At 35.0% G+C, this 24,590-nt stretch overlaps 1 protein-coding gene across 3 annotated transcripts in view; it reads right to left on the reverse strand.

Annotated features, from left to right (window-relative positions):
* EEA1 (early endosome antigen 1) overlaps window positions 1-24,590 on the reverse strand; it is a 165,201-nt gene that overhangs the window by 14,434 nt on the left and 126,177 nt on the right. For all 3 annotated transcript variants that reach the window (XM_021922756.2, XM_021922755.2, XM_021922754.2), the window contains 6 exons: window positions 22,949-23,104; window positions 20,671-20,810; window positions 13,753-14,083; window positions 12,951-13,052; window positions 10,238-10,432; window positions 933-1,115 (listed from right to left, as the gene is read on the reverse strand). In XM_021922756.2, coding sequence (XP_021778448.1) covers window positions 933-1,115; window positions 10,238-10,432; window positions 12,951-13,052; window positions 13,753-14,083; window positions 20,671-20,810; window positions 22,949-23,104 — 1,107 coding nt within the window. The remainder of the gene's footprint in view (window positions 1-932; window positions 1,116-10,237; window positions 10,433-12,950; window positions 13,053-13,752; window positions 14,084-20,670; window positions 20,811-22,948; window positions 23,105-24,590) is intronic.

Here is a 24,590-nt window from a genome sequence, read left to right on the forward strand (position 1 = left end):
TCTCCAATATGCCCCTGAATAAAATGACCTTTCTCAGGAGTCTCTATGTATTCAAATTCAGGACCTAATCAAGTCCCACCTCCTTCATAATTCTCTATAACAGCCTATGGATAAAATATATGCTCTCTATCTAAATAAAACATTTTAATATTCTTTCACTCTCAGAATTTTGCAATATGTACTTTGTATTAAATAAACAAAAATCCCAAACACAGGAAAGAAACAGAGAAAGAATTTCCCCTTAACAAAAAGAGAGAGAGGAAAACAAACTGGTTGAACCTTCTGTGAGAGAACACAAATATTCAATTTTCCTTAGAAAACTGGTACTTGCCTGTGACCTAAAAATTGTTTACCCTTTTCCCATTATCCTTAAATTTAATAAACTTGATACTTTATCTAATCAAATAATGTTACCAAAGACAAAATTTATATACATTCTTATATAATTAAGGGTAAGTTTATTTTGAGGTATAATCTCCTAATTTTAATCATTAGGCAATCCAGTAATATTGGGAACTTGACAAATATTATAACTAAAGTCAGAATTGCCTGACAACCAATGGTAAAATTGCTTGCATTTTTTCACAAGCGGTTTATATTTAGAACTTAACAGCAGCCTATCTTTAAAGTTATTTGCACATAAAGACAGCATAATATTTACATAAGTTAACAGTGTCACAATTAAGATATATCCAAATTATCTTACTATTACAAATACGTCATTTTTAAATGCCCACATTTATGTATATCATTATTTCGTTATAATATAAAACAATTTTTAAAAGCATGCTAATACAAAAGTAATTTAACAGAAAACAGCATACTATTCCACAAATACTAACATTTCCTTGTCCATTTGGATTCAAATAGATCATTTAATGAATGTCTATAAAACTTACTGAGATTTTATGGTACAGTATAGTTTACTATACCTTAAGATCTTGCCTGGTGGCTAGAAGTTCAGATTCCTTCCCATAGAAATCAGACTGAAGCTGTTTGAAAGTTTCCTGACTTTTTTCATAGTTGTTTTGTAATACTGATATTTTCTCTTTCTCTGCTGCAAGTTCCTGGGCTGCCTGTGTTAACTGCTGCTGTAGTTTATTCTCAAGCTCTGTCTGAAACATACAATAGTTATTTAAAACAGTATGCATTCCAAAAACCAATTACAAATATAAAGTAAAATCCAGACACCTAGAAGAAAATTCCAAACAATAAGATGAACTGTACTTATGCCTCAAAATTCTACCTCAATGGGGTAAATTACTTATAAAGTCAAAGAATTACAAAATCTTAACAAGTCTCAAGTTAAAAACCATAAAACACAAAATTAATTAATTTTTTTAAAGGCATTTCACTGGGAAGTACTATCAGGTGTCAGGAGAAAGAGTAACAACTACATTCTGTGGGAACATGCAGTGCTAGGTGCCTCAGCTGACATAATTTAAGGTGGAACTAAGGGAAACTTGTACATGAAAGAAAGTAAGAAGCCATTACTTTGTTGAAGTATTAATATATAGTTTCTACTCTTGGAAATGCAAGAATAACTTAAGAAATTTCTACAGGTCATCTTAATTAATATCAAGGCAGAAAAAGAAAATCTCACAAAGTTTTAAAGCTCCCGTAAACTCTAAACTTGTCTTTAGTCTTCAAGAAGATTCAGTAGATATGCACAAATTATGACACAGTTAAAACATATACATATGCATAGTATGAAAATAGTTATTTGACTTTCAAAATACACTACTCCAATAAAATCACTGTTGAAGTCATTAGTAACTGCCATGTTCCAAAATCCTATATTCTTATCCTTTTTAACACCTCACTTGACCTCTCAGTTGTACCTGATACAGTTGATTATGTCTCCTTCTAGAAACACTTTCTTCAACTGGTTTCCAAGGTACCTTATATTTTAGGTTCTCTTCCTACCTTACTGGTCATAACTTCTCAAAATCTTTTACTAGCTCCTTTTCCTCTGCTACTTCTGTGAATGTTGAGACACCCCAAAGTTCTATTGCTGACCCTCTTTTAATCCATACACTCTCTCCTTAGAAGATCTCAACAAGGCCAGACATGGTGGCTCACGCCTGTAATCCCAATACTTTGGAAGGCCGAGGTGGGTGATCACTTGAGGTCAGGAGTTTGAGACCGGCCTGACCAACATGGTGAAACCCCGCCTCTACTAAAAATACAAAAATTAGCCGGGCGTGGTGGCGTGCACCTGTAATCCCAGATACTCAGGAGGCTGAGGCAGCAGAATTGCCTGAACCCAGGAGGCGGATGTTACAGTGAGCCAAGATCACACCACTGCACTCCATCCTGGGTGACAGAGAGTCACCATCTCAAAAAAAAAAAAAAAAAAAAAGAAAAGAAAAGAAAAGAAAAGAAAAGAAAAGAAAAGAAAATCAGATCTCAACTAGTCCCAGGCTTTAAAGATCTTCTTTACAACTGACTCCCAAATTTATGTCCCTAACTGCTCTAACTGCAACCTTTCCATCCGAACTCTGGATTCTTATATCCATGTATCTTCCTGATGTCTCCACTTGAATGACTGACATATCTATATCAAGCAGAAATCTGGATTCCTGACAGCAGCCATGAGCATCAAAAAGCTGCTACTTCTGAGTCTGGCTTGGGGAGGGGGGCCCGCCATTGCTGAGGCTTGAGTAGATAAACAAAGTGGCTGGGAAGCTTGAACTGGGCAGAACTCACCACAGCTCAACAAGCCCTACTGCCTCTAGACTCCACCTCTGTGGGCAGGGCATAGCTAAACAAAAGGCAGCAGACAACTTCTGCAGACTTAAACTTCCCCGTCTGACAGCTCTGAAGGGAGCAGTGGTTCTCCCAGGATGGCATTTGAGCTCTGAGAATGGAGAGACTGCCTCCTCAAGTGGGTCCCTGACCCCCAAGTAGCCTAACTGGGAGACACCTCCCAGTATGGGCTGACAGATACCTCATATAGGCAGCTGCCCCTCTGGGATGAACCTTTCAGAGGAAGGATCAGGCAGCAATATTTGCTGTTCTGCAATATTCACTGTTCTGCAGCCTCCACTGGTGACACCCAGGCAAACAGGGTCTGGAGTGGAACTCCAGCAAACTCCAACAGATCTGCAGCTGAGGGACCTGACTGTTAGAAGGAAAACTAACAAACAGAAAGGAATAGCATCAACATCATCAAAAAGGTCATCTACACCAAAACCCCATCTGTAGGTCACCAACATCAAAGACCAAAGGTATATAAAACCACAAAGATGGGGAGAAACCAGAGCAGAAAAGTTGAAAATTCTAAAAATCAGAGTGCCTTTTCTCCTCCAAAGGATTGCAGCTCCTTGCCAGCAACAGAACAAAGCTGGATGGAGAATGACTTTGACGAGTTGACAGACATAGGCTTCAGAAGGCCTACGTCTTAATAACAAACTTCTCTGAGTTAAAGGAGGATGTTCGAACCCATTGCAAGCAAGCTAAAAACCTTGAAAAAAGATTAGACGAATGGCTAACTAGAATAAACAGTGTAGAGAAGACCTTAAATGACCTGATGGAGCTGAAAACCATGGCACGAGAACTTCGTGATGCATGCACAAGCTTCAACAGCCAATTTGATCAAGTGGAAGAAAGGGTATCAGTGACTGAAGATCAAATTAATGAAATAAAGCAAGAAGACACAGTTAGACTAAAAAGAAACGAACAAAGCTGGCAAGAAATATGGACTGTGTGAAAAGACCAAATCTACATTTGATTGGTATACCTGAAAGTGATGGGGAGAATGGAACCAAATTGGAAAACACTCTTCAGGATATTATCGAGGAGAACTTCCCCAACATAGCAAGGCAGGCCAACATTCAACTTCAGGAAATACAGAGAATGCCACAAAGATACTCCTTGAGAAGAGCAACCCCAAGACACATAATTGTCAGATTCACCAAGATTGAAATGAAGGAAAAAATGTTAAGGGCAGCCAGAGAGAAAGGTTGGGTTACCCACAAAGGGAAGCCCACCAGACTAACAGCAGATCTCTCGGCAGAAACCCTATGAGCCAGAAGAGAGTGGGGGCCAATATTCAACATTCTTAAAGAAAAGAATTTTCAACCCAGAGTTTTATATCCAGCCAAACTAAGCTTCATAAGTGAAGGAGAAATCAAATCCTTTACAGACAAGCAAATGCTGAGATTTTGTCACCACCAGGCCTGCCTTACAAGAGCTCCTGAAGGAAGCACTATACATGGAAAGGAAACTGGTACCAGCCACAGCAAAAACAGGCCAAACTGTAGACCATTAATGCTATGAAGAAACTGCATCAATTAATGGGCAAAATAACCAGCGAACATCATAATGACAGGACCAAATTCACACATAACAATATTAACCTTAAATGTAAATGGGCTAAATGCCCCAATTAAAAGACACACACTGGCAAATTGGATAAAGAGTCAAGACCCATCAGTGTGCTGTATTCAAGAGACCCATCTCACATGCAAAGACGCACATAGGCTCAAAATAAAGGGATGGAGGAAGATCTACCAAGCAAATGGAAAGCAAAAAAAACCAGGGGTTACAATCCTAGTCTCTAATAAAACAGACTTTAAACTATCAAAGATCAAAAGAGACGAAGAAGGCCATTACATAATGGTAAAGACATCAGTTCAACAAGAAGAGTTAACTATCTTAAATATATATGCACCCAATACAGGAGCACCCAGATTCATAAAGTAAGTCCTTGGAGACCTAGAAAGAGACCTAGACTCCCACACAATAATAATGGGAGACTTTAACACCCCACTGTCAATATCAGACAGATCAACGAGACAGAAGATTAACAAGGATATCCAGGACCTGAACTCAGCTCTGCAACAAGCAGACCTAACAGACATCTACAGAAATCTCCACCCCAAATCAACAGAATATACATTCTTCTCAGCACATCGCACTTATTCTAAAATTGACCACATAATTGGAAGTAAAGCACTCCTCAGCAAATGTACAAGAACAGAAATCACAACAAACTGTCTCTCAGACCACAGTGCAATCAAATTAGAACTCAGGATTAAGAAACTCATTGAAAATTGCACAACTACATAGAAACTGAACAACTTGCTCCTGAATGACTACTGGGTACATAATGAAATAAAGACAGAAATAAAGATGTTCTTTGAAACTAGTGAGAACAAAGACAACATACCAGAATCTCTGGGATACATTTAAAGGAGTGTGTAGAAGGAAATTTACAGCACTAAATGCCCACAAAAGAAAGCAAGAAAGATCTAAAATCGACACCCTAACATCACAATTAAAAGAACTAGAGAAGCAAGAGCAAACATATTCACAAGTGAGCAGAAGGCAAGAAATAACTAAGATCAGAGCAGAACTGAAAGAGATAGAGACATAAAAAACCTTTCAAAAAAATCAACGAATCCAGGAGCTGGTTTTTTTAAAAGATCAACAAAATTGATAGACCGCTAGCAAGACTAATAAAGAAGAAAAGAGAGAAGAATCAAATAGATGCAATAAAAAAATGATAAAGGGGATATCACCACCGATCCCACAGAAATACAAACTACCATCAGAGAATACTATAAACATCTCTATGCAAATAAACTAGAAAAGCTAGAAGAAATGGATAAATTCCTGGACACATACACCCTCCCAAGACTAAACCAGGAAGAAGTTGAATCTCTGAATAGACCAATAACAGGTTCTGAAATTGAGGCAATAATTAATAGACTACCAACCAAAAAAAGTCCAGGACCAGAGAGATTCACAGCCGAATTCTACCAGAGGTACAAGGAGGAGCTGGTATCATTTCTTTTGAAACTATTCCAATCAATAGAAAAAGAGGGAATCCTTCCTAACTCATTTTATGAGGCCAACATCATCCTGATACCAAAGCCCAGAAGAGACACAACAAAAAAAGAGAATTTTAGACCAATATCCTTGATGAACATCGATGTGAAAATCCTCAATAAAACAGTGGCAAACTGAATCCAGCAGCACATCAAAAAGCTTATCCACCACAATCAAGTTGGCTTCATCCCTGGGATGCAAGGCTGGTTCAACATATGCAAATCAATAAACATAATCCATCACATAAACAGAACCTATGACAAAAACCACATGATTATCTCAATAGATGCAGGAAAGGCCTTTGACAACATTCAACAGCCCTTCATGCTAAAAACTCTCAATAAACTAGGTATTGATGGAACCTATCTCAAAATAATAAGAGCTACTTATGACAAACCCACAGCCAATATCATACTGAATAGGCAAAAACTGGAAGCATTCCCTTTAAAAACTGGCACAAGACAAGGATGCCCTCTCTCACCACTCCTATTCAACATAGTGTTGGAAGTTCTGGCCAGGGCAATCAGGCAAGAGAAAGAAATAAAGGGTATTCAATTAGGAAATGAGGAAGTTAAATTGTCCCTGTTTGCAGATGATATGATTGTATATTTAGAAAACCCCATCGTCTTAGCCCAAAATCCCCTTAAGCTGATAAGCAACTTCAGCAATGTCTCAGGATTCAAAATCAACGTGCAAAAATCACAAGCATTCCTATACACCATTAACAGACAAACAGAGAGCCAAATCATGAGTGAACTCCCATTCACAATCGCTACAAAGAGAATAAAATACCTAGGAATCCAACTTACAAGGGATGTAAAGGACCTCTTCAAGGAGAACTACAAACCACTGCTCAACGAAATAAAGAGGACATAAACAAATGAAAGAATATTCCATGTTCATGGATAGGAAGAATCAATATTGTGAAAATGGCCATACTGCCCAAAGTAATTTATAGATTCAATGCCATCCCCATCAAGCTACCAATGACTTTCTTCATAGAACTGGAAAAAAACAACTTTAAAGTTCATATGAAACCAAAAAAGAGCCCGCATTGATAAGAGAAAAAGAAGTCTGGACTAAGGCTGTAGCAGTGGAAAATGAGAAGGAAGGATTCAAGAAACCTAGGAAATAGAGTGATAGGAATTGGTGCTAACTGCCTATGGGGGAGCAGAGAGCTGATCTCCCTACACAGTATCTGATAACATCCCATGCCATCTTCCTTTCATAGAGTTCTTCCTCCAGTTAATATTGAAGAACTGCTGGATATCTTTTTCACACTGAAGGTCATAATGCAATTACACATTTTCTTTTCTAAAATACTACTTATTTTCTTTAACATTTTTTCATAAATCTAGGTTTCTTACTCTTTAATTATTGTTCTGACTCTTAACTAAGCTCTCCATGAAGTCTCAACAATGGCCATAATAGCTCTTTGGGCTCATGTTTGGGCTTTCAATATTTTTCCTCTGACAAACTCATCCATTCATTTTTTAAAAATGATTAAGAGCTTATTTGCTAGAACAGACAAAGTTCTCTTTGAAGAACTCAAATCCATTAGTGAAGAAGTCAAATGGAAAAAAAAAAAAAACACAGACAAATGCAACAGTTGATAACTGCTCCATTATATAATACGTTTTTCTTTCGCTTACATTTTGCTTTCTCATTAAATTATAAGTTGCTTGAGAGTAAGGGGCCATATCCTATTCATTTTATATGTCCACATTAGATTTTCAACAAAGTTGGTGAGGGATTGTTGACTTAACAGCATACTTTCTTGATTCTAGATCAGTAACTCCCAAATAGTCTTATGCTATATATAAAATGTTTTAAATCATCTTTAGATTACTTACAATACCATTAGGTAACACAGCATTACAATATAAATGCTATGTAAATAGTTGTTTTTACTGTATTTTAAATTTTGGTATTATTTTTAATGCTGTAATATTACTTTTTATTTATATATATGTAGAAAATGTATAAGTGCATTATGACCTTCAATGTGAAAAGCTATGTATCTATAGATATCTATTTATATATATAACTCTATAGCTGTAGACATAAAACTACATATCTAGATATAATGTGTGTATATATATTATGTTTTATATATATATTTAAGTGTGTACACACATACATCTATACCCATTTAAACATTATCCTTGTTTTCCCTACTTCACCATGGGCCAGTGACAATGATAACTTTGTCACGGCCTATTACTACATGGTCTACCCTATACACTGACACTCTCAAGTCACAGTTTGCTATACTTCCATATAATATCCAACAACTGTTTTACTTCTACATTGTATGGGTCACAGTACTAGAAACTTTAAATACATTATCTCAATCTTTACAACAACTCTATGACAACATTAAATTGAGCTCAGAAGGATGAATCATTTCTCTAGGACCAGTAAGTTAATGTGTGTCCAAATTTAATAAAATTAAACAAAATTTAAATTCAGATCTGCCTGACTTGAACATCTCTAGATTACTTACAATACCTAACACAACATAAATGCTATATAAATAGTTGTTTTACTGTATTTTAAATTTTGGGTGTTTTGGTTTTGTTTTGTTTTGCTTTTCTGAGACAGAGTCTCACTCTGTTGCCCAAGCTGGAGTGCAGTGGCGTGATCTTGGCTCACTACAAGAGAGCCAAGGCTCCACCTCTGGTGTTCAAGTGAGTCTCCTGCCTCAGCTTTTGGAGTAGCTGGGACTACAGGTGCACACCACCGTGCCCAGCTAATTTTCGTATTTTTAGTTGAGACAAGGTTTCACCATGTTGGCCAGGCTGGTCTCGAACTCCTGACCTTAAGTGATCCACCTACCTCAGCCTCCCAAAGTGCTGGGATTACAGGTGTGAGCCACTGCGCCCAGCCAATTTTGTATTATTCTTTAATGCTGTACTGTTACTTTTTATTGCTTTTCTTCTCCCAAATATTTTCAATTCCAACTGCAGTTACAGAATCTACAGATATGGAGGGTCAACTGTACAGGCGATATATTAATCACAAATCCAAACAAAATATTATTATAACTCATAATTTTTAAATAAGAAAACAGGCTAAAAATACTTGTATTTTTTATTTCATAAGTTACAATGCTGTAAAAATGAAGATTTTGTAAATATTTGGATACAAGGCTAGTATATTTTGAAGAAAATGACCTCAGGATATGAAAGCATACAACCAAGTATGCACTGTGATAATTACATGTTGACTTTTGATTACATATGGTAACACAAACAAAATAATAGACACATTTTTCTACTCTTGGCTGTATTATTAGAGAACTACTATTTTGTAAAGTAGCATAATAATAGTTACAAAAACAGTGGTCAACATAAAATGTGTATTTTTGATTGTTTTAATTTACATACTTTGTACTTTAGTAGTATGACAGCCAACTCTTAATGGCATGATATATTTAGTTTATTCTACATAGTAGGGATTCTACTCTCTTCTCCACAGACCAAATTAACATGGACATACTAACAGTAGAGAAGGAACTCATTTTGTTCAAATATTTCATATTAAGTATAATCCACTTTTACCAACTCTTGGTCTGGACAAGTATTAAAACACTTAAGAATAAAAAACATGCTCAGTAATAAATTAGAATAGGTTTAGAAACGGAAACCATTAAAATATTAAATAATTAAAACTATATGAAGCTTTACACTAGTGAATGTTTTTAAGATATCCCACTTTGTAATTTTTGTTCTCAGCCCTTAATAAGAATGATTTATTTTAAATTCCTTTAAATTTTTTTAATACACTATGAATGTTGCATAAATTATTTCCTTAAGTGTTCGTTATATAGTAGTAGTAGTAGTAGTAGTAGTAGTAGTAGTAGTATTTTGAGACAGAGTTCCTCTGTCACCCAGGCTGAAGTGCAGTGGCGTGGTCTTAGCTCACTGCAACCTCTGCCTGCTGCTCCAGCTTCCCAAGTAGCTGGGATTACAGGAATGCACCACCACGCCCTGCTAATTTTTGTATTTTTAGTAGAGACGGGGTTTCACCATGCTGGCCAGGCTGGTCTTGAACTCCTGACCTCAGGTGATCTGCCTGCCTCAGAATGCTGAGATTACAAGCGTGAGCCACTGCGCCTGGCCAGTTATATATTATTTTTAATAAGGTAGTTTCATGTCTATCAAATGATTAGTACTATAATTTTAAATAACAATTATCTGACAACAGAGTTATAGTGAATGGAAATCCAGACTCAGGTATTTGATAATATAATCAAATGCTTTCATATATTAAACTTAGAAAAAATTTAGCTTATGTAAACTTTTCTATGTTGCAACTCATCTGTCTGTATTAATCATCATACTATTTTCTTAATTGCCAAGTTTTTCTTCCTATAAAAAGTAAACAAATATATCACTACCTTCTGTAAAACAGCAATTTTAAGCTCTCCTTGGAGTGCTTCAATTTGTTTTTTCTTCTGTTCACTTGATTGCTTTAGCTCATTTATGTTCTCCTGAAGTTGTTGCTCTTCTTTTTCCTTTTGTTTTAAAGTATTCTGGGCCTGTATAAGTTGTTCCTGCATTGAATTGAGTTCCAATTTCAACTGATGAGAAGCCTGAAAGAAAAAAAAAAAATCTATGTAGCCTTCGTTTGTTCATTCAAAAGACAATTTACTGAGTAACTACTACACTCCAGGCACTACTCTAGGAAGAAACTACTGAGGCTGTTGGCTACAGATAATTAATAAAGATACCTGCCCTCCTACTGCTTTCATAACCAACACTATTCACTATTAGGTGACATGCTGGATTAATCTTTATTATTTGTTTAACACTACCTTTCTTTTTAACTTATAATTGTATAGTTACAGCTTGTAAATGATCTAGATTAGTATTCTCTTGTATCACGGAAAATAGGTATGTTAACATCAATGTCTAGATTGTTGGACGTCTATTGTCTTTCAAGAATATTCTCGGCCGGGCGCAGTGGCTCACACCTGTATTCCCAGCACTTTGGGAGGCCAAGGCGGGCGGATCACGAGGTCAGGAGATTGAGACCATCCAGGCTAACACAATGCAACCCGGTCTCTACTAAAAATACAAAAAAATTAGCCAGGCGTGGTGGCAGGCACCTGTAGTCCCAGCTACTCGGGAGGCCGCGGCAGGAGAATGGCGTGAACCCAGGAGGCAGAGCTTGCAGTGAGCCGAGATCATGCCACTGCACTTTAGCCTGGGCAACAGAGCAAGAGACTCCATCTCAAAAAATAATGAAAAAAAAAGAAGAAAAAAAGAATATTCTCATATGCTACTAAGCCTGTTGGCCACAGCTGTCACAAAGAATAGCTCTATAGTAACTATGATAAAACCAAAATCACTTTTGACAAAATAAATTTAGTATCTGTCTGATGACATTAAAATTACATTGCACAGGCCAGGTGCTCACGCCTATAATTCCAGCACTTTGGGAGGCCAATGTGGGCAGATTACTTGAGGTCAGGAGCTCGAGACCAGCCTGGGCAACATGGTGAAACCTGTCTCTACTAAAAACACAAAAATTATCCAGGCATGGTGGTGGGCACCTGTAATCCCAGCTATTTGGGAGGCTGAGGCAGGAGAATCACTTGAACCTAGGAGGTGGAGGTTGCAGTGAGCTGAGATTGCACCACTGAACTCCAGCCTGGGTGACAGAGCGAGACTCTGTTTAAAATAATAATAATAATAATAATACACTGCAGAATAGTTACCTCATTTAGAGATCTGGGGCATATTTTACTACTATCTTGTTTGTACAATCCACCAGGATATGTTTCTGCTCAAATTCAGACATCATACAGAAGTCACATTGAGGTTCCTCTATCACCAAGGTAAATCACTATTATCTCCCACCCTCCAAACAAAGTCATGTTTTCACATTCTATGCATATTTCACTAAGAATCTAGCATTACATTCGAGCATTTGACCATATCCAAAGTTACCTTTGAAAAAATGTTACTGTTATACATAGACGTCTCAGCTTATCTCCACAATGAATAGCAAAATATTTTTATGCAAAACAGGAGTCAAACAGTATGACAATAAGGATGATATGATATGATATAATAACCAAGGACAAAATAATAACTAGTATGAGCATTTACTGCATTATAGTCAGTGTCCTGAGTACTTTAAAGATATTAACACATTTATTTCTCATAATAACTCTATCACATAGATTCATGTAGACTCTATCATATAGAAACCAGAGCACAGAGGTTAAGTATTTTGTCTAAAAGATGGCAAAATGGCATAGCTAATAAATGGCATAGCCAGAATATAAATTTGGACAATCTTGATTCAGAACTTGGGCATGAAGCAATTATTTGGACAATCTTGATTCAGAACTTGGGCATGAAGCAATTATAATTTTGCTACTTACATGGCTGGCATCTACAACACAAGTCTGCTTTCAATCAACAACTAGAATACAATCACATCAAATACTTGTCAGTACTATGTCTTGCTCCTTTATCAAATCCGATTTTCTAGAAAGTTGCATGCCTGGACTCTAGCAGCTCGCAGGTATGGCTTCAGAGAGTAACAACCATATATTATACCCGTTTGTTTACTCGTTTGCTTGTCTGTTTTTGCTGGAAACAATAGAAGCACTAACTACAGAAAAACATTTTGGTTGTTCTACAACCATTATCAAGTATACATTAGTATGAGTATAAATGTCCATGAATTAAAGAGCCATAAGAGTCCATGAAATAAAGGTCATTTCTATGGAAAGCCTTTTAAGATTTTTTTTCAACCATAAAAATGGTCCTTAACTCTGTAGTTAGCTGACTCAATTTTCTACCTTTATTAATTATATTTCTTTATTTGGACCTTTGATTATAAACTAGCTTAAGTCTTTTTAATAGTAGGTAAAATACAAATAACAGTTTTAAACTATATACATGATTTGTTATATTTCAGAGAAATAAACCTATGACCTAAATATCAATGTGAAAATGTTTATTTTTCTTAAAACTATAAAAAAAATTATCTGTGGAAATGCTACCAAGAACAAACATACTTTATATATTTATTTGAAAATATAAAGACCTTACTATACTTTATACATTTATGTTACAGAAAAAAGAAAATCTTACCTCCTTCTCTTTTTCAAGTGACTTTTTCAGTTCCTTCTGTTCCCTAAGTGTGTCCTCCATCTGCACTTGAAGTTGATGCTTTAATTCTTTGCAAGTTTTCTCCTTAAAAAAAATGAAAACTATATTACCTAAAAAATATTTGTAATAACCTTAAGAAGTTTAGTTTATAACCTTAGTAAGAAACACACGAGGAAATAAACTAAAATTATCAATGAGCTGAGACAGGATCATCCATTTCAATGATAAAACTAGGAAAATATTACAGAAATAATGGAGGAGGGACAACAAAACACTAAGGGTTTTGATCATCAACCAAGTCACAATGACATATTTTAAACAATATTAAGATGATATCTTAGAACACTTTAGAAATCACATTTTATGTCACACAATTCATTATAATTAACTTGCCACACTACTTTTACAGCAATGGGCTTCAAGAAAATGGAAGCAAGAAAACTTAGAAAACAATAAATTAAAAAGTGATCACAATAGGAAAAGTGTACAGATAGAAAATGTTTTCACCAAACAGAAAGGAACATAACACATGAGAAAGACTGTGATATTCAACTGAAAATATTCTTGGCTTTCAGAAAATGGTGTGCTCACAGGTGCATACACACCCACATTATTATCTTGGGCTTCTTCTCAGGTTAAGCAATCCCAATTTATTTCCTCATAAGAACTGCTTTAAATTATTTAAATGTGGAAAGAAGAGCAAACTGTGAATTAAGCAGAAAAATCAGTACATTTTAAATAAAATAATCACTTCTACTTAAGAAAGTAAATGTAAACTACTAACCAAGTCTAATATAGCGGCTTTTCCTTTCTGATTCTCCTTTTCAAATTCACTTTTGGAGTGTTTCAAAGAATCAGAAACTTTTGATAGTTTCTCCTTTACTGTAGAAAGCTCTGTCATTAAAGCTTCTTTCTCCATTTTCACTTTTTGTAGTTCTGTTACTGTTGTTTGAATTCTGTTATTCAATTCCTCGTGCTGAATCTTTGCTTCTTGACTTAAAGTTTCAAGTTCTTGTTTCAGGACTTTTTTTTCTTCCTCTTGCTTGGTAAGCTTTTGCTTGATATTTTCAAGGGCTTCAGATTTTTTCTGTAGATCCAATCTTGTACTGGATACTCTAAATATTTTTTAAAAACTTTTTAAATAACACATAATTTACTATTTCTAATTTACCATTCAAAATTAATCATAAACAATTACTGAGTTCTGAAACTTTTTTTGTATAGTTCACAAGTAAAATCTAATTTCATAAAATACCACTGAAAAATACTTTAGAACATCTCATTTGATCATTTAACAGATGTAGATTATTTTTCCCAAGTCATATAAGTTAGTAGTGAAGACAAAACTATCTAAGCTTCCTGACTTAATGCATTTTTGTCCACTACAACTAATTCCCAGGGAAAAAAACTATGTATCACAGACCCTTTAGTCTATAACAGCCAGAAACGTTTTTCCACTCAAAAAAAAAAAAAAAAAAAGAATCTATTTATTATGTTAGTTCTCAACACAGAGAGAACTTTGTCTCTTTCCTTGAAAACATGAAACACATTATGTGTGACAGTTCCTAAACTTCAAAATATTTATGGTTAACCTAGAAAAAAATAAAAGTAAAAAAATAAAAGAAATATTTTATTTACAATATAGAGGGAAGACAAATGATTTACTTTAACCCTAGAACCTAGCAGATTATACAAAGGATTTGTTATCATTTGTTCCTTAATATAGGTCTCTTATACATGAATGAAAAAAGCAACAAGAATGAAGAAATAAAGTTATAGCTTTAGAAAGCTATAGACTTTTATTGTTTTCATAAAAGAAACTATGCAAATTATACAGCAAAAGCCCCGATACACTATAAATAACAGCCATTTTTAAAGTCAAAACCAGATGCTAAGTAACAGCATTTCTAGAATGCACACTAGTTCCAATGTAATCAGAATAAATTTAAAACCAATAAAAATAATTCAACAATATGTTAAAGGGAGGTTGTTAAAAGATGTACTAATAAAGTATTTGAAATTGTGTATTAATACAATATCAAAACTGTATTTATACCTCGAAATCTGATTTTTTAGTTCTAGAAACACATTTTTACCTCCTTAAAAATAGCTAGAAAAGATGTTAAAGCTTAATAGGTTCACAAGATACTATGCCTCCCTGATTTTTAAAGATCCAAACAGAAAAGTCATTACACTAATATTATTTTACCATTTTAATGTAGTTAAAATCCCTGTCAAGCAACCCTAAAATTAAGACGCAGTATATTTATTTATATGCTGCTTAACTTTTTCAAAATTAATTACAAAATCATAAGATTATGTGAAACAAAGAAAGCAAAACAGAAATAGAGGCTTACATAGTCACTGTGAAACTTCTTGTTTGTTTTTTTTTAAGTAACTCAAAGAAGAAATACATGAGTCCACAATCATAGTTGGAAATTATAATATCTCTTTCTTAGAAACTGATAGAACAACCAGAGGAACAAATTGGCAAGAATATAGACAATAAGAACAGCACCGTAATTGTTATTTATAGACCACTCCACCTAATAACACAGAGTACATATATGTGCACATGGAAAATTAATTATGATAAGCCATATGCTGGGCCTTAAATAAGACTTATTTTCAAAAGTTTGAATTTTACCAAGAATGTTCCCTGACCAGAATAGAATTAAATTAGAAATTAGGGCCGGGTGCAGTGGCTCATGCCTGTAATGCCAACACTGTGGGAGGCCAAGGCGGGCGGATCACAAGGTCAGAAGATCGAGACCATCCTGGCTAACACAGTGAAACCCCATCTCTACTAAAAATACAAAAACTAGCAGGGCATAATGGCAGGCGCCTGTAATCCCAGCTACTCGGGAGGCTGAAGCAGGAGAATCGCTTGAATCTGGGTGGCAGAGGTTGCAGTGAGCCGAGATCATGCCACTGCACTCCAGCCTGAGCATAGAGTGAGACTCCGTTTCAAAAAAAAAAAAAAAATCAGTAACAATAATATATCTAGGAGAGCCTCAATATTTGGAAAGTAAACATACTTATAACCTACACATTAAAGAAGAAATCACAAAGGAAATCAGAAAATACATTAAACTGCAGAGGAATGAAAATACATTGTAAGATGGGAGGGAAACATTGGGTGTATAAATTTAAGTGGGCTCTCAAAAAGGGAAGCCCTGTATCTTCTTACTTGGGCTGAGCCCTGGGCTCATGGGTGGGGTTTAGTCAAAGTCTTAATATGTTTATCTGATATAAGAGCAGAAGGGACCCCAGCCCTCCTTGCCTAAGTAGTACTCCAGAAATGTAAGACCTAAGAGGAGAAATGTATGTACAAAGTACATAGACAAGAAAGATCTTAGTTTTAAAGGTTTTCCTACCCCAATAGGATGTGGGAGCCCTGTAAGTGAATTCTGAACCATGAGATTAGAACATAGAATGAAAATGGGTCCACTTCCATTGGGTCCATTGGAAACAGAAAGAACCAGTGGGCCTGCATGGTTTTTGAGGAAGAGAACAAAAGCTATCTCAAAGATGATCTTCATGGACTGATGACTGCATTCTAGAGATAATGACGAACCATTTGGTTGGTAATGTAATGGATCAGATATGCTTCTCAAATATCTAGGCACTGGAAACTACAGTGAGGAGGAATGCCACCCCAGAGGCACAAGATGTGCTTCTATAACCTCCGATTCAAAGTATCAGGACCCAATTTACTAGATATGAAAATGAGAATATTTTCACCATCTTATCCCCAAACAAGGATGAAAACCATGAAAGTATGAAACAACTTAATCATCAACTCTGATGTGTTTTATTTCATCTTTCTGAAGAGGACTTTTCTCAGGTTCTTAGTCTCTACCTTTACTACTGGAACAGTCAAGAGTCCTCATCCCCTTGACACAAGTCAAGTCCATCAACTCAGTCAGAGTAGGTGATTTGGTGTTTAAAGACAAAATGTAATCAAATGTAACCAGTCATATGAAGACATTCAAATGAATTGGGTGGAACTGATTGTCATCCATCAAAATAATGGTGAGTGATGTGTTCACTGAAGATCTCATCATGGCAGGACCCAAGTTCAGCATCAACATCAAGGGTAAGCTGGGCAAGAGACTAATTCTACCTTGGGAGTGAAGGAATGATGCTGCAGCTAAGCACTTTTGTCGCTATATATGTTCAGAAGCACACACCCATTCTGCCACTAGAGATACTTGAAATTTCATATACCAATAAATCTTATAGGTCCCAATATCTTCTAAACCAATCCACCCTTACATTCAGAGGAGCCATGAATTCATTGAGCACTTTAGTGCAAATTATAAAAGATACCCTCCTTCAAGATAATTTATTCCATCTGTGGCAAAACTGTCATAATACACTGATGTTATTAGAATAAGGCTACATACTACCATCTGCAGAAATCTTACATCTAGCATTGACAAGTGAAAAGCGGGTAACTGAAAAAAAGAAACAGATACTACAAAATGTAGACAGACACAGAGAAGCTTTCACATTCAAAAGCTATTAAAAAAAAAAGCAAAGTAAACACTAAGGTCTAAAGATGGAAACAATAAAGAGGAGAAATAAATAAGATAGAAAATTTACAAAATTAAATCAAAAGTTTTTTACAAAAGTCTGATAAAACTGATAAATCTCTAATTGATTTTTAAAAAGACAAATTACCACTATTAAGAATAAAGGAGGAACACTACTACAGATCCTAACAGACCTCAAAAGTATAATATTATCAACAATTGCCAATGAATTTGAAGTTTAGAGGAAATGAACACATTTCTGAAAGACACAATTTACCAAAACTGACTCAAGAAAAAAAATCAGGAAATTAGAATAGCTCTATATCTATTAAATGAATTGAAACCCAAATGAAACAACCCAGAAAGAGAACTCTAAGCCTAGCCAGTTCACTAGTGAATTTCATCAAACATTTAAGAAAAAAATAATATCCATCTCATACAAACTATTTCAGAAAGGAGAAGAAGAGGAAATACTTCTCAATTCCTTTTTAAGGCCAGGATAACTCTGATATCAAAACCTGACAATGATATTAAAAGAATACTACAGACCAATATCCCTCATAAATATATGAAAAAATTTTAACAAAGTATTATCAAATCAAAAACAGCAATACATAAAAAGGTAACACAGCACAGTCAAGTTAATTTATTACAGGAAAGCAAGGCTGGTTTAATAGTAAATCAACGAATGTAACTGCCCATATTAACAGAATAAAAGAGAAAATCCATATGATCATATCAACAGATACAGAAAAAAAAGGTGATAAAATTCAGTCCAAGCACAATAATTATTTCTTTCGTAATCTTTTTTTTTTTTTTTTTTTTTTTTTGAGATGGAGTCTCACTCTGTTGCCCAGGCTGGAGTGCAGTGGCATGATCTTGGCTCACTGAAACCTCTGCCTCCTGGGTTCAAGCAATTCTAGTGCCTCAACCTCCCGAGCAGCTGAGATTACAGGCATGTGCCACCACTCCCAGCTGATTTTTGTATTTTTAGTAGAGACAGGGTTTCGCCATGTTGGCCAGGCTGGTCTTGAATTCCTGACTTCAGATGATCTGCCTGCCTTGGCCTCCCAAAGTTCTGGGATTACAGGCATAAACCAAAAGGCCGATAATTTTTTTTTTAATATATAAAAGTTATCAAAGGTAATGTCTTCAATCTGATAAAAGGAATCTCAGTAAAACCTACAGCTAACCTCAAACTTAATGATGAAACATTTAATATTTCCTGCCTAAGATTAGAAATAATGCAAAGATGTTTGCCATTACTATTTACATTCAAAATGTTACCGGATGTCCTAGCCAGCAAGAAAAAAGATATAAAAGGCCTATAGGTTGGAAAGGAAGTAGTAAATTTGTCTCTATTCAAAGATAACATGAATGTCTAGTTAGAAAACGTCAAGAACTCTACAAACAACTACTAAAACTAAAAAGTAAATTGAGCAAGGTTAAAGGGCAGAAAAGTCAATATATATTTAAAAATTGCATTTTTATACTAGTCGTAAGTGGAAAATTAAATTTAAAACACAATTACATTTACAATAGCATTAAAAAATACTCAGGAATAAATTTAACAAAAGATGTACAAGGCCGGGTGTGGTGGCTCATGCCTGTAATCCCAGCACTTTGGGAGGCCGAGGTGGGCGGATCACGAGGTCAGGAGATCAAGACCATCCTGGCTAACACGGTGAAATCCCGTCTCTACCAAAAATACAAAAAATTAGCCGGGTGTGGTGGTGGGCGCCTGTAGTCCCAGCTACTCAGGAGGCTGAGGCAGGAGAATGGCATGAACCCAGGAGGCGGAGCTTGCAGTGAGCCGAGATCGTCTCACTGCACTCCAGTCTGGGTGACAGAGTGAGACTCCGCCTCAAAAAAAAAAAAAAAGATGTACAAGATGTCTATGTTAAAAATAGTAAAATACTGCTCAGAGAAATTAAAGAAGGACCAAGTAGATAAAGATGTATGTTTGTGTATTAGAAGACTCAGTGTTGTTAAGATGTTACTTCTCCCCAAATTGATTTATAGCTTCAAGGCAATTCTAATCAAAATCCAACAGTTTTATATGTAGACATGGACATGTTAATACAAAAATGTATATAGAAAAGCAATGAACTTACAGGAGTCAAGACAATCTTGAAAAATAATAAAGGTGAAGGATTAGTACTTAATATCATAAAGCTACCATCTTATGGTATATTACAAATATCTTATGGTTTCTTTTGTGTGTTATGCCACACCAACTTAGCTACATTTATAACTTTCAATATCATAATTATATGATATTAGGTACTATGATATTAGGTACCAACACCATGATACTGGTGTCAGGATACCATGTAGACACATAGACTGTAGTTGTCTACAGGAAAAGGATAAGAAAGGTATTGACTAGAAGGGCAAGTGAGAAAGCTCCTGGAGTGATGACAATGTCCTATATGGGGTTGTGGCTAGATGCATAGATACACAGAATATACACTTATTAAAACTCAAAGTACATATGTAAAATCTGTGCATTTAACTATGTGTGAATTTTGCACCAATAATAAAAACAAGAAGGCACACTGGTTTTTGTATTTCCTTTGTCTTCATAAACATAGACAATCTGTCAAAATGCATCAAAAAGCTGAGGTCATTTTTTTTTTTTTTTTTTTTGAGATAGAGTATCGCTTTGTCGCCCAGGCTGGAGTGCAGTGGTGTGACAGCCACAACCTCCCGAGCTCAAGCAATCTTGCTATGCTACCCAGGCTGAGAAGATCACTTCTTTTAAGAAAGAATCCATTCCCTATTTGGTATAACTAGAAGTCTAACTACTTTTGGATAACACATAAATATCCCCGAATTTTTTAATTTTACAGTAATTTACTCAAATTTGTGAACAATTCAAAATAAGGTTTATGCCAGAGAAATGAGCACCATATCATTGTTGAAAAGAGACTGGATGATCCAAATTTTATAAAACTAAGTTTTCAGTCCTTTCTAGTGAAGTTTAACCATATTATGATGGCATTATTTTTTCATTCACATTAACATCAGTTTATAAAATCAACACAAAATAAATATTTAATAAATCTTTAAGCACGATGATAGCAAAATTCAAATCTGAAGGAAATTTTAATACTAGTTTAAAATCTTTTCCCTTAATTTTTAAGTAAAGTGGTTTAGCTTACATTTCTTTCTCCATTTCAAGTTGTTTACTCAATTCTGTGGCTCTAAGCTCTAAATCTGTGTTCAGCTGTCTTTGCTGTTGTAGATCTTGCAAAGCCTGCTCCTTGCTTGCTTTAACTTCGAGACTATCAGCTTCCAGTTTCTATGAAAGAAATATGGAATGGCAGCCATTTTAATATTAGTAATTATCAATCCATTATTAAATATTATAACATTTGTTTACATTCAAACAGGTATGACACACAAAAAAACATAAAATATTTATTATAATAAAAAACATATTCTGAAACCATTACTAAGGGTGTTATTTATTTTAAAATCTTTCAGAAGATCCAGCAGAAAGCTTTATACATGATAGACAGCCACTAAGTGTTGATGTTTAAAATTAATTCTTGGCCAGGTACGGTGGCTCACACCTGTAATCCCAGCACCTTGGGAGGCAGAGGCAGGCAGATTACTTGAGGCCAGAAGTTCGAGACCAGCCTGGCCAACATGATGAAACCCTGTCTCTACTAAAAACAAAAACAAAAAAAACCCACAAAAATTAGCCAGGCGTGGTGGACCGTGCTTGTAGTCCCAGCTACTCAAGAGGCTGAGGCAAGAGAACAGCTTGAACCCGGGAGGCAGAGGTTGCAGTGAGCTGAGATCGCACCACTGCACTCCAGCCTGGGCAACAGAATAAGACTCCATCTCAAAAAAAAAAAAAAAAAAAAAAATTAATTCTGAATAAAACAATCAACTTAAAAGAAACATAGAAACATAAATAGTTATTACCTCAGTAAAAGTTATTAACTCAAGTATGAAAAAATAAGTTAATAGGTTTACTAATGTACTCACTTAAAACATATTATCTTTTATAGTCACAGTTAAAAACACTGATGTAATTACAAGATATTTAAAACTAAAATGAAGTTCTCATGTACTCCTTCTCATTAACACCTACTGATCCTAAATATAAAGCCAATTAAGTTCCTGATTTTGTTTCTTTAATCTCTTGGACTAGATGACATTGTTCTTCAGAATATAGTTTGCATCTCACATGTATACATGTAATTATGTATGTGGTTTTACAAATTTACAAAATCAAACTGTTAAATAGAAGCTTGAAAAGCTTTACACAATGTATTTCCTTGCAGTGGTAGTGATTTTGCACACTAAATATTTTATAAACTGATTAGTACCTGTAGCCCTTACCATTGACCTACACTGAAAATATTCATTAAATAAAAGATATTTGATGTAGCTAAATTAATTCTACATGTCTATATAAAAAATATAAAATACTCCCTAAAATGATAATTATGAAGTGTTAGAGCTGATAATCACAATAAAAACTCAGTTCTAAATAACCACTGTTTTTAATAGGTACCCAAACAGAATATTCATTAGACACTTAGCAGTAAAATAATACTTCTATTATTTTTAACCACGCCTAAAGTACTTTGCCTTTGCTATTATCATTTGCCATAAAGAAAAAAAGGAACTTTTAAAATTGTAAATGTAATTATTCCCCCTTACCATATTGGTATGTATGTACATGTATACATTTCATGACTCTAAAATCATACACACATGCTTCAGCGGGTTGTGGAAGTGTAAGTTACATATATAGAGTAACTTGAGAAGTTTTTGTTTAACTGATAGTAGTTCAAATTTTTTAAATTTATTTTTCATTTTTTTATTTTTAGCCAAAGGCAGTTAAGCAGCAAGTGGTTGTAATTTAAAGGACACAAAAACTCAGGTCAAATCCTTCTGAGATGTCTAATCATCTTATCTCTTCAGTAAATCAACACATTCACTTGGCGTTGTGTTAAAGTAAGATGCAGTTTACTATAGTCTCAATGTGTTACTAAGTTAGGAGCAAAGTCCAAAGGGTATAAAGTTCTAAAAAGGAAAAAGTCTACCATATCTGAAATGTGATATTGGAGTAAGTTGGTAAGAGATGGAAGAATGAAGGAATAGAAAAGACGACAAAAAATTGGTAAGTTCCTTGTAATTCTAGAGTAGATCTCTGGTTAGCTGTCTTTAGAAAAAGTAACACATTACAATGGAATCAGTATGTAAGCTGACTGCCATTTATAAAAGATGCTCATTAAAGAAGAAATTAAAAATAAAGATATAATTCAAAAGTAAGACATGAAAAATTACAAGTAATTTAAAAAAATTTTATACCACAACTTCACCTTTGTTAATTAAAAATCTTTGATTCCATGTAGGTCATGAGATTCCATTGCTACTGAAGTAGAAAATGTAACTAAATTCAACTTCTTTTATACAAACCTTAATTTGACCTTCTAGCTCTTCAGTTTTCTGTTCTAAAGAGAGGTGTTTCTCTTTATATTCTTTAAGATGACTTTCCAGCTGACTGCAATGTTCTTGCTTGTCTTGTAACTTTGCAGTGACCTGATCCAACTGAGTAGTAATCTTATTTAACTCCTTTAGAAAAGTACAATTGAAGAAAACTTTGGTAAGGTTTACTATATCATAGTGGCCAAATGTTCAAAGTAAAATTGAAAACTCTAATTTTATTTGGAGTAAGAGCTCAGATAAGTCCAATGATATATCAGAGGCTAGACTTACCTACCAGTGTAAACGACATGAACTCAATTCTTGCATAGTCTGAGATCCTAAGTTTATATGTATAACAGTTTAATAACTTTCCAGTGTTTATTTAGGAAGAATCATTTTAGAAGCCAAAACAGAATATTAGCCAGGCTAATAATAAAGTAACACTTTTATATTATAATTAAATATTTTCAATGTTCAAGACACCATTTTTAAAAACTATTTTTAAAAAAATTACAGTGATTACATCTATGATGCTTTTCTATTCATTTGGAATATTCAGTTGCACAAAAAAAAAAAATAAATAAATAAAAATTACTAGTAAATCGACTATGTACCAAAAGTAGGACACATACCAAATTTAACAGCAAACATTCCATTCAAATGGGTTTTCGGTAAAGGGTAAATATAGAAAACCGTTTTGTTCTGTTTTTTTAACTTGATATACTTCTGTATTGTTTTTTAAAAAATGGACCAATAAAGCCGGGTGCAGTGGCTCACCCCTATAATACCAGCACTTCGGGAGGCCAAGGTGGGTGGATCACCTGAGGTCGGAGTTCGAGACCAGCCTGACCAACATGGTGAAACTCTGTCTCTACTAAAAATATAAAATTAGTCAGGCACAGTGGCACATGCCTGTAATCCCAACTACTTGGGAGGCTGAGGCAGGAGAATTGCTTGAATCCGGGAGGTGGAGGTTGCAGTGAGCCAAGATTACTGCATTGCACTCCAGCCTGGGCAGCAAGAGCAAAACTCCATCTCAAAAGAAAAGAAAAAAACCAGAAAGACCAATCACTAATATTACTCTCTGAATAGCAAGTAAAATTTAAAAATTTCTACCGGTAAAAGCTAAGAAAAATCTACCAGCAACATTCACCTTGACCCTGAAGTAGGATGCTTCTATTCTACCAGAGTACTGCTTCTGTATTCCCTCCAGCTCCTTACTTCCTCCTATTCCCAAGAAACGAGTAACTCTTATAACTGAGGTAGAATATATAGTGTTCCTTTTCCCACTTCCAAGTGGCAAGTACATTTGGGTTATGGTCCAGTCTACCTACTAAAAGCAAATGTGGAGGTCTGCCCCTTCCAACCACCAACACTTGAAGGGATGAGGCAACAATTCAAAAGTTAGGAGTAAATAGTACTGCTCTACACCAAGGTCTAGGCTAGGGGAGAAGGACAGTATTAGGAAACCAACCACAGCTGCACACTAGTAGAGCTTTATCAAAAACAAAGCTGTTATTTTTATCTCCATCTATGTGACCCTCACCTTTACTACTCAACTGGTTCTGAACTCATGGAGAAATTAAGGGGGATAAGCAAGTCTATCACAAGATTATACAAAACTGGGTATCGT

This window comes from Papio anubis, chromosome 9 (genome assembly GCF_008728515.1).
Source record: "Papio anubis isolate 15944 chromosome 9, Panubis1.0, whole genome shotgun sequence".
NCBI classification, from domain to species: domain Eukaryota; kingdom Metazoa; phylum Chordata; class Mammalia; order Primates; family Cercopithecidae; genus Papio; species Papio anubis.